General features: G+C 46.0%; 1 protein-coding gene and 1 non-coding gene across 14 annotated transcripts in view; one reads left to right on the top strand and one right to left on the bottom strand.

The window, feature by feature from the left end:
- Positions 1–14,769, bottom strand: part of Unc79 (unc-79 homolog, NALCN channel complex subunit) — a 228,201-nt gene that overhangs the window by 50,198 nt on the left and 163,234 nt on the right. For 10 of the 13 annotated variants that reach the window (XM_060388089.1, XM_060388081.1, XM_060388088.1 and 7 more), the window contains 4 exons: positions 10,725–10,832; positions 7,629–7,745; positions 5,081–5,164; positions 104–206 (listed from right to left, as the gene is read on the bottom strand). In XM_060388089.1, coding sequence (XP_060244072.1) covers positions 104–206; positions 5,081–5,164; positions 7,629–7,745; positions 10,725–10,832 — 412 coding nt within the window. The remainder of the gene's footprint in view (positions 1–103; positions 207–5,080; positions 5,165–7,628; positions 7,746–10,724; positions 10,833–14,769) is intronic. The other 3 variants (XM_060388091.1, XM_060388082.1, XM_060388090.1) reach the window with 1 other exon arrangement.
- On the top strand, positions 698–829 carry LOC132655653 (small nucleolar RNA SNORA17). Its single transcript, XR_009593443.1, has one exon. It is a non-coding gene; the product is annotated as a small nucleolar RNA SNORA17 (small nucleolar RNA).

Below are 14,769 nucleotides of genomic sequence, written 5' to 3'. Positions count from 1 at the left end.
TAAGGCGTGACTCAAAGGCAAAGCGCATTTCCTCACCTGGTGGCAAAACTCTAAGTTCATAACCAAAGGGAGTGGGGAGGGGGGAATAACTGGGCGAACTTACTTGTCCGTCATCACCGTTGGCTGCTCATCCGTGAATTCTTCAGGGGCGGGCACAAACATGCTGGCTATGCTGGGTGCTGACAGCAGGCTGGATTTAGTGGCGCCTGGGGAAGCAGCAGAAAGACAACCGTGAATACAGACAAGCTTCCGACGCCAGGACAGTCTCCACTCTGTGTATGCTAACTCTCAAAAGATCACAGGTGTGAGGCTGTGACCCGGACATCTCACCCGAGGCATGAAAGAACCCCGACAGTGAAATGAGGCCAAGGAGGAGCTAGATGCCTACCTTTCCAGTGCTTCACGGTTTTGAGAAATCAGAAATCTCACCTGGGCCAGCAGGGTCTGGGAGAAGGATGGGCTCCCTAGCATTAAGTGAAATTGCCTAAACAATAGGACGTTTCTTACCCACAAATGCATATCATCCTTAAACTGGGGCTGCTATGGAAAGTCAATATGAAAAGTCAATAAGACCCCAGACTTCACACACACAAACAAAGGGGGGGGAGGCGGTGAGCCCCCAGACTTCACACACATACAAAGAGGGGCACTGAGGCTGGAAAAATTGTTCAGTGTTCTGCTTTGAAAAGTATTTTCACCTGCCCCTAGAGGCCGTGCAGGTGAGGCTACTGTGCCATGTGTGCATCTGTAGGTGGCAGAGAGGAGAGAGGTCAGGTATATGCTCAGTTTTCTGACCTAGGAACACCTGAACGATTAGTAGCCTAACATTCCCTGGAAAAAGCGAGCCTGAGGTGATCACCAGTCAGGCACCAGGGGCCTAGACAGGGAGCTAGCCTGAGGCGGCCTCCAGCCCGGCACCAGGCAGATCTGGGGGCAGACCATACTCAGGGTGACCCCTGCCTGGCACCATAATGCTCAAGTAGGGCGTAGCACTCCTGAGACCACTCCTGAGATGACCCCAGACACTCAGAGACCCCAGGTGCCATTAAGAGGAGCAACCAAGTGGTGGAGAAATGAAAGAGAAACAGAAGGATGTGGGCACAATGAAGACAGGCAGAACTGGAGACTCCAGGGTAGTGAGGAACATAGTGAGGTGAGTAGTTGTGATGTCACCTAAGACCGTGGTGGGGTCCTGGCCTGTGCTGCCACTGGGAACCATGTTTGGGTCTGTGACCCTGCTGCAGCAGGGCTCTGTTACCACCAAAGCCCAGGCCAGGGACATGTTGATGTCTGATGGCCCTATCCCTCACCTGGATGTCATGGGAGAGCTGGCCCTGGAGATAGGGGAGTAGGAAAGCTGATCCCACCTCTAGCTACTATAGTAGTTAGGAGAGCGCACACGCGCGCGCGCGCGCGCACACACACACACACACACACACACACACACACAGTGCCAGAGTCTCGGGTAAGCTGCCCTCGAGGATTCCAGCATGGGAGTATGCGGTGGCATGGACGAAGGAAAGATACCTTCTGTCCTCCCTCCCCCATCACCATCTGCTGCATGAAGGAGACGTGGCCCTGGGGTCATGAGTGCAGAAGAACTGGTTCTGGCCCCTCGGCAGCTGCAGCGCTTGGGAGAACAGACCCTGAACCTTGCCTAGGCAGCACAGTAGAGCTGACCCTGGTGGCGATGGTGTGGATAACCTGGCTCCAAGGGCATGAGGGTGGGAGAGCTGCCCCCACCACTTGTCTACCACAAGCTGACATGGACAAGGGAGAGATGCCGCTCCTCACCCCTTGCCACCTACAGCAGGCAGGAGAGCTGGCCCAGAAGTCATGAGAGCTGGAGAGCTGTCCCTGCCCCTCACCTGCTGCGGAACTTGGGAGAGCAGGCCCTGCCCTGTGCCTGACCTGAGCAGCACAGTAGAGCTGGCCCTGGATGTGGGGCTTACAGGTGAGCCAGCACCAAAGGCGTGAGTGCAGGAGAGCTGGCCCTGCCCCTTGTCTGCTGGGCAGTGGTGCAGATGAGGGAGAGGTGCCCTCTTCCCCTCCCTCATTCCTCACTATCTATGGCAGGTGAGAGAGCTGACCCCAGAGTCATGAGAGTGGAAGAACTAGCCATGTCTCTCACCAGTTGCAAGACTTGGGAGAGCAGGCCCTGCAACTCCTCTGGGCAGCAGGGTAGAGCAGGCCCTGGTTGTGGGGAGGGGTGCTGGTGAGTTGGCCCTGGAGGGGGGGGGTGGAACTGACCAGCCCAGATAACTCTCAAGCCCAGACCCAGGGCTTTGAATTGGCCCACCCCTACATCTACTGTATCTATAATCTGCTGTGAAAGGGCTGGTCCTACAGATCCAAAGCAGTAAGATCTCCATGACACAGTCCTGGTGAGAATCCAGTATTTATAGTGTAGCAGAAGCCTGGAGCCTCGAACCAGACCAATGAGTCATTTGCAATGAACACTTGCAAGCAAAGAAGTGTGAACAAAAGGGTAACTGTCGGACACACTGTGACACACTATCGCTTCCACAACAAGATGTTTTTTTTCTCTGTTGTGGGGGGCAGAGGTTGCAAGGGTATAAGGGGAAGGGGAGATGAGTACATAATGTGAAAGTGACAAAAAAAAAAAACATCAAAAAGTTGTAAAAGGAGGAAGTTACCATACACATGAAAGCAGAAAGACTTCATTTTCAACTGAAGTGTTTATAAATGCAACATTAGCTGTTTCGCCCTACTTCACCCAGTCCACATGATGTTTTAAAAGCTTTGAGTTTAGATCCTTTCAAAGAAATCTGCGGCCAGAATCTTAGCAGCACACAATGATAGGTAGTAAAGGTGAGGTCCGGAAAGATTGCTCAGCAGGTAAGAGAACCTTCTCTCCCAGAGGACCCAAGTTTGATTCTCAGTGTCTCACATCCGCCTGTGACTCCAGCTCCAAGGGACCTGACAGGCTCCTCTTCTAGCCTCTAGAGGCACCTGCATGCATGCACACACGTGCACACACACACACATGCACACACAAACAAAAAAATATAAACCTTAGAACATAATACATGTGGAAATTCGTGAGTGTGGAAGGCAATGTTGTGGTCTGGGGGCAGGGAATGGTGTTGAAGTTCATGCTTCCACACTCCAGACCACCCCCGGGGAAAGTTTACAAAGTGTATTTCTGAGAAGCAATGACTTTCAAACACTCTTTGACGATGTCTCCACCTTCCAAAGATCCCAGTTGGGAATACAAGTCTTGCTACCACATTTATCAGCTGCTTCTGAGCTAGCGCTCCTTCCCAGGGCTCTCTAAGTGGGCTGTTAACAAAGCTTCCATGAAGATGTAACACAGCGTCGCAGACACATAAGCAGACTCAGAGCAGAGACAGCAAAAGCCCAAAGCTTTTAAGTATAATTCCACACAACTCTTGACCATTGACAGGCGTACTAGCCTAATGCTAAGCAAGAAGACTGCCAGAGCAGAAGAAAAATCAGCAATCAGCCCAGAAGATACACACATGGAGATGTGTCCACAATCACACTAGTCAAGATTGCAACCAAAGGAGCAGGAAGGGCTCGGGCATTTTTGTAGCTTTCAAACAGGCTTTCCCTAATGGGGGGTGTTTTCATAGTAGCCCCATGAGGTGGTGTTTCTCTACGACAACAAAGAAAGTATGCTGTGGTATTTTTGGAAGTCATCTATCAAAGCAAGTAGGTTAGGTGACTGAGGATTGGTTCTTACAGCTGAACCAATGGGCTGCTAAATTCTGCTGTTGAAGTGGATAGAGAAAGCAATGTATGAGAAGATGAGGAATATTAAAATAGATAGAAATAAATAAAAGATGCCACAGACCTCAACAACCTTTCGTTGTAAGCAACCCACGACGAAGTGGGCAGTGTTAAACTCTGCCTCCGTGTTTGTCCCCTGCTTCCTGGCAACAATTCTGAGCCTGCCACTTCTGGCTCCCTCCCAGAACATCCAGACTACCTCTGTACAGACCGGAAGCAGAAACAGAGCGCTCCCAGAAGCTTGAATACAGAGGGGACCATCTGCAAAGCCAGACTTGAGGAACGCCCCTTTGGGGATCTCGGAGACAGGAAAGACTCTCAAGGGCTGCCGGCTCAAAGCACACAGCAGTGCGCAGGCGCACAGATGGACTCTCCCCGCACGCAGTAAGAGTCTAGAGACCCAGAGCCCACCTTTCACCTTTAATTCACCCTGGTTTTGATAGGTGACTTAGATCACCACCACCAAAGATTTGTTCAACACCCTGACTCGCAAAAGCTTTTCTCAGCCCCACAGACAAGGGTCTCACCTCATCGGCAGGAGAGCTACGAGTGTCCCGGAAGCTGGACACAGATAGCTCCCCACGCCTTTGCAAGAGTGGTTTGGCCAGCAACATAGGTCTGCTTGATTCAAGAGACTACTCAGAGATGTGGTCAGAAGTTTTTGTTGTTGTTGTTGTTTGGTTTTGTTTGTAGGCAGTAATATAGGTTTACTAGCCTTCTGAATATTATGAACAAAGATAAACTAAGTACGTCGCTAAATGGGTGGGATGACTTTGGAAAACAAAAATTCTGATGCTCCTGGCACAGATGTATACTCATTTTGCCCCCAAAGCAGAATAAAGTGCCTATTTTTTAAAATACATAATTCAAGATACCTGTGAAAGAAGTCGCTCATACACGGTCCCAACATTCTAGAAAGAAATGAGGACAATCTAACCTCTGCTCAGGGAAAGGATATAGGGTGACATGGAAACCTGATGCATCTTGGGAGGGAGGCTGGAGCACCCAGGGATGTCTGGTCTAGACACAATCAAGGGGGATGAGAAACGGGCAGCTATTTTCAAGTATGTGAAGTGTTAGATGAGAGACCCGAGGCGTCTCCCAAGCGTTCCCTAACATTCTAGGGCAGAGCTTTCGTGGGCCATGTTCCAGGATGAGCTGCTGCGTTTCCTGGCCCAGAAGGTGTTTTGCAGGTTGGAACTACGTGGAGCTGCGGAGGAAGAGGTTTTGGCACCTGCTGTGTGGCTCCTTGAGGGATACACAGTCCGTCAGTTCTACACGTCTGAGACTCTGGGACTCAACCAACCTCTTGTTCTCAGCGGCTGTCCCTCCAGGTCAGGGTTTAGGCACGTTGGCACATTGCACTGGCGTTTCCCGGGCTGTATCTGTTCTGTGGACAAAGAAAGCATGTCAGTCTTCAGTGTGGCCAGTTAGATACAAGTCGCAGCACAACCAATGCAGCAAATCATCACATGGTACCGTTTTTTGTTTTGTTTTGTTTTGTTTTCAGTCATGATTACCTTATTAACATAAAGATTAAACTTGTGGGCGGGCTTATTCAAGGCTTTGTTACAAACCTGTCACTCAGTTAAATGAACTGCACCTGAAAATAGTAGAGAATTTTAAAACTAATTTTTTAGAATTCTATTCTTGCTATATTTCAAAAGGGTGCAAATACTGACATGAAATGAAGGGCCAGTGCCACGGCCAGGGAAAAGTGTTTTATGCAAATCAATGATACTCTGGGGTAACGGTATGACAGTTCGTACAGAAAACTCAAGGACCAGATAGAGAAAATGATAGGGATTTGGCTGAGGGGTGGAGAACAAGAACAAGGAGCAGAAATGGAAAACACTTAGGTAATGGTCACACAGGAGATGTACACAATGGAGAAGAGACGGGACTTTCCCTGAATGAGCAGGCTCGTGCTGAGAAGGATTTACCAGGACCCCGTTTAAGCTTTCTCAGCGCGCCTGCCTGACCGTAGCTGCTCTTGGTGGGAACTAGAGCATCGCCGATCAATGCGCGTGGTTCAAAGCAACTTGTCACCTAACATCGCACTGCACATTAACAGACTCTCCTGCTGGGCTCAGGTATGAACGAGAGAGCACTGGACGCAGGGGTAATGTAGGCTCAGCTGTAGGAGGCTGAGGCAAAAAGACCACTGGAGCCCAGAAGTTCAAGAGCTGCCTGGGTAACAAAGAAAGATCCGGTGTCCAAAACAAAACAAACAAACAAAGAACTTAAGAATAATGAGACAAAACTCATTAAAGGACTTAGAGACTACAGAACCATGTTGGGGGTAGAAAAAAAAAAGCCCCAGGAAACTTCAGCGAAAGAAATCCCGACAACATGGAATCTTACGTGTGAAACATAGAAGACGAGCACCGTGAAGTCTGACTGAGAAGTGAAAAAAAAAAATGTGGCTAAATGGGTGATGTGGCTTCAGGGAGGGTTTTGTAGGGTAACATTCGGGTCAGAAATTGAGGTCAGTTAACGTTATCGTGACTCTACTTAATCCAACGAGGCTGTAGCTGTAGTGAGACTCTAGAATGGCTCAGGTCGAGCCACAGGTGGCGCTACAACAGTGTCCCCTGCTCAGCTTGAGCACCAGGCTACAAGGCTGAGGCGCTCTGCTGAGGGAGGACGGTCCTCCATGGCACGTGCAGAGAAGGAAGACAGCATTCAAACCAAACACATTCTTGGGGGTGGAGGGAGAGTCGGTGTCTTTCCCTTTTCTCTCTTGTCTGTTGCCTCTTGGCTACTCCTTGCTCGGTCCTGCCTGCCATTAGGTGAAGAAAACGCTAAACCTTTGGCCCACCAGACACTCTTCTAGGTCCAGGAGATTGAAGCTGTTTGTTACTCCATAAGGGGCTGGGTGTGGCATGTGGTTCTCTCCTTGAAGAGCAACAAATAAAGGCACGTATAATTTGCAGAGCAGCTCGAAGAGCTTGGCTTGTGTGCACACCGTGATTCTGCATCATATGAAGAATATTAAAAACAATCTCCTAATTGAAGCCAGAAAATAGTAACACAAGGTACTAAAGTGCACTCACACAGCATGCGGCGGTCATCAGCCCTTAAATGTTCATAGTGTATGCACACTTTAAGGTGCTTTTGTGTATATAATCTCATACCTTAAATGACCCATTTAATTTAAGAAGGAAAAAAAAAAAACTAAGGAAAGGCAGGCACTGAAAGGGGGACGCTGCAGTTCTATGAGCGGAGAAAGCAGCAGACACAGGAGATGTGATAAGGGTTAGGAATTGCAAAGCAGCCATATTTAAAACAGCTGTGCCATGGCTGTCGCTCTCACTGTACAGCAGGCTAGGTGCAGTTCTGGCTTATGAACATGAGGGTGTGTGGCTACAGCCTGGTGACCCTGATGGCTAACATACACAACCCATTCCCAAACCTGCCTGCATCATTTTTGTCATCACCGAGCCAAAATTTGTTATTAAATAGTCACTAACATCAGTACTTTATATTTTATGAAAGAGGATATTGATTATCTGGCGCTTTTAAAACTTTGCAGCATAAAATCACAGCTCCACCCCTCCTCCCCAGACAAATAACCTGAGAACTGAAATCTGGGTCTTAAAGAAGAAAAAAAGAGTTGGGCATGCCTGGATGGGAGCAGCCTGGGCAAGGACCAGCCTTGACCGAGGATCAGCCTAGACAGAGACCGAGTTCCTTTAGATGGCGTTGCTCTAGAGCATGTGGAAAATCTGAGCAGATGTTAATTACTTCCAGTTTTTTTTTTCTTAAAAAAAAATAACTATTTTAACAAAAGACACAGAGAAAGTGGCATTAGCTAATCTGAGAGGCAAACAAGAAGAAAAAGCTTGACCCACCAGTGTCCCAGCTGCTGATGTTATGGGGGGCGCTAGACTGATGCTCCAGCTGTCGCTTCATTAACTGGCTCATTGTCAGAACTCCCAGGGATCCCCTTTTCATCTGCCTATACTGAGCTATACGAAGGAAATGAGGAGATGATTACTAGGGGGAACAAGTTTCCCACCGCACACACAGGCTCTGCACATCCACACAAATCTTAATTGAGTCTTTGTTAGCTACTTGCAACCTTTGGTAAATTACGTGCTCCTAATCAAGTGAAAAAGCTAAAGCCTTCTTCCATCGTTTGAGGTATCTCTGTGGAAGAGGCAACGGTGGTGCTTGCTCCTTAGCGGTGATCCACTAACCACACATACTCAGTTACCAATGAATGCACTGTAATTATTTGTGTTGGCTTTTTTTTTTTTTTTTCACTTTTCTGCTCTGCCACATCCTAAGAAGGATTCAAAACAAACAATGCTACCTTAAATTGAATCAAAAAGCAACCGAAGTACACCGAAACATACTGACTTCAAAGGCCGCACCGTTTCCAGGCTAGTTGAGAGCCCTGTCTACCTTTTGGAAAATGTGAATTAAATATCATTCCACAAGTATGCTCTTTGTTTGAGAAAACAACGAGAAATGTTTTTGTCCTGCAATAATGCCCCAATAGGACTCAGCGATGGAAAGCTGTAAGCACTTCCAAACCAGAAACAACAAAAAGCATGCTGCCAGCTGCCTGCTGACTGAAAGCCACCCTCACCTTAACTCCTGTGAGACACTCAGTTATGCAGCCGTGCGGCGTGGGCGTTCAGCCTCAGCAAGATGGCTGCAGGCCCGACCCCAAGCACCCGGATGGTGACAACTTGGATTCCCCCACCCGGCTCCCTTGAAAGGACAAGTTCAGAGGGCAAAGCTGATGAACTACACAACCGAGAAAGGAGTGCAGAGATCAATGACCACTAGATTGCCCCTGGACATCCCTGAAACATAGGTGTCACAGTCAATAACAGGCAGCAAGTAGGCGTGAAGCGAAACCATCTGTGACATCATTTCTGGTGTGGTCAGCATGCTGCTTGATATGTAGGGGTGATGGCGTGTTTAGTTAGAAAACAATCAACTGGCAACTTCTTGTCCAAGAGAGGAATGTGGTGGGATTCACATGTCTTGGAGCCCATATCCACTAAATTTGTGGAAATAGCTAATCAACTGAATATTGAATATCACTGATTTGTTTCTTTACTGGTGAACTTTATAAGTTTGCAACTCACTTGAAAGGTAAAATTGTTAAGAAAAATTCAAAAGCAGAATTTCTTTTTTCTTCAGTGCTGGGTTTTGAACCCAAAGCCTTGCACACATTAGGCAAGCCCCTTCCTGCTAAACTACATCCCCAGCTAACAACAGAAAACTTTTTAAGGGATTTAAGCAATTAAAAATTAAGTATCCTCTAATAGACTCAATCAAAGAAAGGGTGTAAATGACCTAGAGTTGAGGTAATTTCCCCATTCTTAGTTCTGTTTTTTGGTTTTCAGTCCTGGGAATGGAACCCAGAGCTCACCCCAGAAAAGGCTAGGCTCAGTCATGGCTATGGGGTCCTAACCCTCTTGATACCATTGCTCAACACTGGAATTACAACACTGGAAATTCTGACCATTTCAAACCATGCTACTTAGAGTTCTAAGTGTCTTTTGGTTTTTAAAGAGGACTAATGTAAGTGAGGAAGAAAAAAGATACAACTGTGATTTTTTTTGTCAAATTATCAAACATTCTTCATGATTTTAAAACAAAAGCACTTAGCTTTAGAACTAGCCATTCCATTTAAAACCAAAGGCCAAACATCGGTCACTTGGAAACTATTTATTACAATTTTTACAGTATCATAATTTAAAATTATTCAAAGACCATGTGGAATAGTAAATTACATCTCTCAGAGCACACATCAGTTTCTATTCCTATCACTTGGTGGCTCTGTGACTTAGGCAAGCCACTCAGCTTTTTTCCTCCATCTGCCATGCAGTGCTTATGTAAGGACCGGATCTAGACCATGCTATTTATGAACCATTCACCATGGTGTTGATGTAGGAAGAGAATCAAATAAGTGGTATTTATGATCACTATTAAGAGACTTTACCCTCCCTGGGGAAAAGAGGGGTCCTATTCATTCACCTTTGATCCCCAATGACCAGCACAATACCGGGCCTCCACCAGATAATTGTGGAATAATGGGTGAATAATGAATGAGAGAATGCATAAATGGATAAAGGCTGACAATGATTCTTCTCCATGCAGCCAGTCCAGCGTTTACACTATGACCTTTCTCTGGCTTTTTGGACCATCCACCCTTCAAAAGACGGCCAAATGAACATGCACTAACTCTTCAGGCAGCATCCCTAAGAGGCATAAATTTATCAGGACATGAGACAAAGGTTTCCAGAGAGTACACTTTCGTCTGCAACACTCATTCTTTCGAGAACTTCCCTCGCTGAAAATCTCTTGACTTCCACTGAGCTGAGTAGACACCCTGATGGAACAGCAATGGAACCCAAGCTTCTTATGGTCAAAACCTAGCACCCAACAGCAGAGGGAAGTTTCAGAACACTGGCCTTGTATAGACTTTGTAATAACATGCTGTGCCCTTTTTTCTGTTTTTCAGCCTAACAGGAGCAGATTTAGTCATGCCTATAGGTTTATGATGCATGTATTTTAGAATAACTCAGATAAAGCTGTATTCACAATAGAAGTGATTCTGATTAAATCAAGGTCCATGTCTTTTGCCATGAACAAAGTTTTACATGTGTCACATGACTGGTTCTACATTCTATGTCAGGCTAGTAGTAATGCTTACTTTATTGAATGATGAAATTCTGTATTTATCCTTTCATAAATTAGGGTTCTTAGACAATCAGTGCCCCCCTATGAAAAATCCAACATTGAGGTATAAACTAAAGCAGGCTGTACTGGCCTCCGGACTTTCATAGACTATACACCACTGCATCAATGAGGAAGCTAACGAGGCATTTTTTAAAGTAGGAAGGTTAACAAAATTGAAGGCAATATATATAGGACACGTTCCAAAATCCACACACACAGAGAAACCATCTCCGTGGAACGCTTACTTGATACTGACGAGTGGTTGCCTGTCTCGGGTGCACCTGCTTCTAACGTAGGGGCAGATGAGGACTCCCGTGGCATCTCCAATGTTGAAAGTCCTTTAGCAGAGGGATCTGCAAACAGAAATACTGATTAAAGTTAAGGCCTGTGGCACAATAGACTTAAGGGCCTTTCTGAGCCTTTTTCCCTAGCATCCAGATCTCCGTGAGCTTTCTGCCCCTAGGGATTACCTTAGAGAGGTTATATACATGCTGGCTTCAAAGTCCTGCAGAGGACTGCTGCCCATCACATTCTGCATGTGCAGCGACGTCCTTAGAGAGGGAGGTTTGCGTAGCTACAAAGCTGGTGTTCAGGCTGTCCGCGGTGCTAGCGAGCTCTAAGCCAGGCACTCGCCCTTCCCTCCTTGTCACTTTACATCTAATACCTAATCACAGGTTAATATTCGGTTCTTTCTATCCACCTCTGTCTGAAAGCTTCCTACTCTTCATTTATATCTCAATCTTCAATAGTATAGTCCACACCCAAGGAGGCTTCCAGAATTCTGTTTCCCTCAAAAAAAAAAGTGATCAGGTGACCTTATTATGGAACGTTTGCCCTTCACTGTTTCCAAAACCATCACACTATAATGTTACTATTTACTTACTTGTCTATAAACTGGAAGCAATTTAAGAGCAGGACCTGTATCTATGAAATAAACAGTATTAAGTGAGAGTCTCAATTTCTTTCAAGCAATGGTTCTCAACCTTCCTAATGATGCAACCTTTAATACAATTCCTCATGTTGTGGTCACTCCCAACCTTAAAATCATTTCACCGCTACCTCATAACTTTAATTTTGCTCCTGTTATAAATCGTAATGTAAATGTCTGATGCACGGGCTGTCTGATATATACCACTTAAAGGGGTTGCAACCCAGAGATTCAGAACCACCACCGCCTTAGAGGGACACAAATGCTCCTATTGAACAAATGTCCTCTCTAGTGTGAAGAAGTAGTTTCTGTATATAATATATAATATCGTCTTCTTAAGCTATCAATACTGGAAATAAGGCCTCCCACACAGTTCCGGGGAACTGCAGAGTGCCCTCTCAGACATTCTGAAAAGATTGTCACATCAAACCTCGGTTCTTCACAGCACACCACACAGTGAGCACGAGCCTCTTGCTGGCTCAGAGTTGCCAACATGGGTTTCCATGACTACAAACCAAAAAATATACCAGCTCATCTCTTTCCCAATGCCAACTGCTTCTTCTGCCACAGAGCAATCCACAATATTTTGTAATCAATGTGTGCTGCTCCTGACACTGGACGGACATTAAACCTATGAAGGTGTCAGATATAAAAGGTCCCAGAACAGGGTCTGGGACAAAAGTTTGGGGGCAATGGCTTTGGAACATGTACTTTTCAACCTCAGAGGTCTTTCTGATACGTATGGTTGCCATATTAATAACATTAGTGCTCTGTGTGTACATGCTCATGTGGCTCTATGCAGAGCTTGATCACTCTCTACTTTTTTTCTGAGACAGGGGTCTCTCACTGAACCTGGAATTCATAGATTCATCTGGGTTGGCTGGCTGAGGAGCTCCATGGACCTGTCTGTTTATGCCCCGCCCTACTTGTGTGTGTCCTTGCATGTGTGTGTGAGAGAGTGTGTGCATGTGCATGTATGTGCAGGTACCTAAAGAGGCCAGAAGAGGGTGCTGGATCACCTGGAGCTGGAGTTGCAGGTGGCTATGAGCCACATGATATAGGTGCTGGGAACCAAATCCAGGCCCTCTACCAACTCTTGCCAATAGCTTCATGGTAACAAGAAAGTATAATTGCTGTAAACTTTCCCAAACATGCTTCATAGTGAGTAGGCACTTGCAATTGCTTTAGTCACCAAGATAAAAGGGTTAGGTATTGTTTCTCTATAATTAGAAAGGTTACAAAATTACCTCTCCCGCCCTTATTTACAGCCATGCATTAAGGCCCGTTGATAACATATAACGAGGAAAGTGAAGTTAATTTCCAAGAATCCACTGAAGGATTACTGTGACTTTTGGAGTCTGGGGTGTGTGTACTTAAATCTTTGATGTACCTTTACACTTAAAGAAACAGTACTGGATGGCTATGATTGATGACCTAGTTTGGGCAAATTCTTTAGGCTAGGTGACCTTTCCTCAGTTCTCAATCATTTTCTGGAACCTTTCCTCTAGATACAGTTTAGGGCAAACATTTGTCAAGAACCGCCCACACGTTTTCAACCCATCTGCACTCAGATTTCTAGAGTTGTGTGCAGAAAAGGCAGTGACTCCTCCTCTAGCCGTGTGTTCTGGCCCTTTCTTAGTCACTTAGGATAGAATCAGAAAACAAACAAGACAAAAATTATTGCTTCGAGAAATCTTGATCTGACTTGATGAGGGGGGTTATGTATAAAGGTGAATAAATTATTACATGTTGAGAGATCACTTGAGAAGAAGAGAAATCTAGTGAGGCAGTTGAAGAGGAGCCCAGCCCGTGGTCCTCCCACCGGGACTCATGCCAGCAGAGGTGAGCCCTGATTTCTAGGCAATTAGCAACTGAGACTGTCAGAAACTGCCAGTCTGGGAGGAAAAGGGAGGGTGGGCGTCTGGACCTCTCCCGCTCCTGCTGGTAGAAGGGAAACTTGAGTCATGTACTGATTATGTGGCTCCTCCTTTTTTCCAGTGTTCCCAGCAGGGAAAGGGACAGATGGGTGTGCCTGCAGGAAATGGAGTCTAAAGAGCTAACTGATTGGGCAATATACATTATAAAAACTTAAAACAATTGTCTTCATACACTTTTCTCTTGTTCTGGGATCAAATGTATGAACATATACATACACCAATTTCCCTTTCGTATCTTCAAGAACAATTAAATATAAGGATAAGTAAAGAAGATAAAAACGTGCACAGAGTAACATGTCCTACACTTCACCTACAGCCTGTTTATCATACGTGTTGATCATACACACACAAACCTCACAGGTTCCATGCACTCCCAACGTGGGCCAATTCTGTGTTTTACTCAAATGCAACAATCTTCCTGGCTCCAAATAAGATAAAGATGTCCAAGTTTCCCTCAAAACCTTCTTAGCTGGTTAAACTTTCTTGACAGGACCCTACCCATGCCTGGCTAGAAAATGACCCTGTCCAAAAACACTGATTCTCACTCTGAGATAAACTGTTGAGTCCTAGGACTAGAGAACAGCTAGAAACCCTTACAAAGGTGGTGCAAATAAAGGGATCTAAGTATTTTTCTAAGGAGCTGCTTTGGGTGGACTATTGGGAGAAGCAGGACTAGAATGAGGAGAACCACCCAGCATTGCCTCTGCTTGGCTGTGTCACCTGGGGAAGGTGCCTAGCATGAGCCTCAGATTCCACAGGCTGGGTTTGAGGTCGCCTCCAAGGTCTCCCAGAGCCAAATCTCCACGGTCTCTGGTTTCTGAATAGACTGAAATAACTGTAGCTAGCCAACTCCATTTTTTCTCAGGTCCTTTAATCAATATCATTACTCAGAAGAGAAGGAGGAAGCACTCCCACCAGTGTTAAAGAATGACAGGAAGTGAGTTTGAGATGAGTGAGGTGAGCATCTGAAAGCCACTTTAAAAAACAAAATCTTCTTAGAAATGGTCCCTCAAAGAAAACACAGCGAATGACACCTGAAGGTGGGGACTCATCAAGAGGAGCCTGGAGAATCAGGGTCTAGAGTGTAACTCGTAACTTGGGGTTCCTGCTGTTTGTGGTCAGTGTATACAATCTGCTGTCACCCCTAAACGATGAGACAATCAGTTCTTTTAGCCCACATCTGGACCACACCATTCACTACTGTAAACGGCGTTGTGATGGATAACTTTGGTTGCCAACTTTACATCACATACCTGGGAAGAGGAATTACCAATTACATATTAACTGGGGAATTGCTTCTGTCAGATTGGCCTGTGGGTATGCCTGTGAGAGTATTTTCTTAATTATTAATTGACATCAGAGGACTCCACCCACTCTGGGCAGTGGCTGCCTAAGGAAAGTGAGCCTGGGCTGTCTAACAAAGGT

This window comes from Meriones unguiculatus, chromosome 7, assembly GCF_030254825.1.
Source record: "Meriones unguiculatus strain TT.TT164.6M chromosome 7, Bangor_MerUng_6.1, whole genome shotgun sequence".
Lineage (NCBI taxonomy): Eukaryota > Metazoa > Chordata > Mammalia > Rodentia > Muridae > Meriones > Meriones unguiculatus.
The sequence above is the reverse complement of the archived record's forward strand: the minus strand, read 5'-3'. Positions and strand labels throughout refer to the sequence as shown.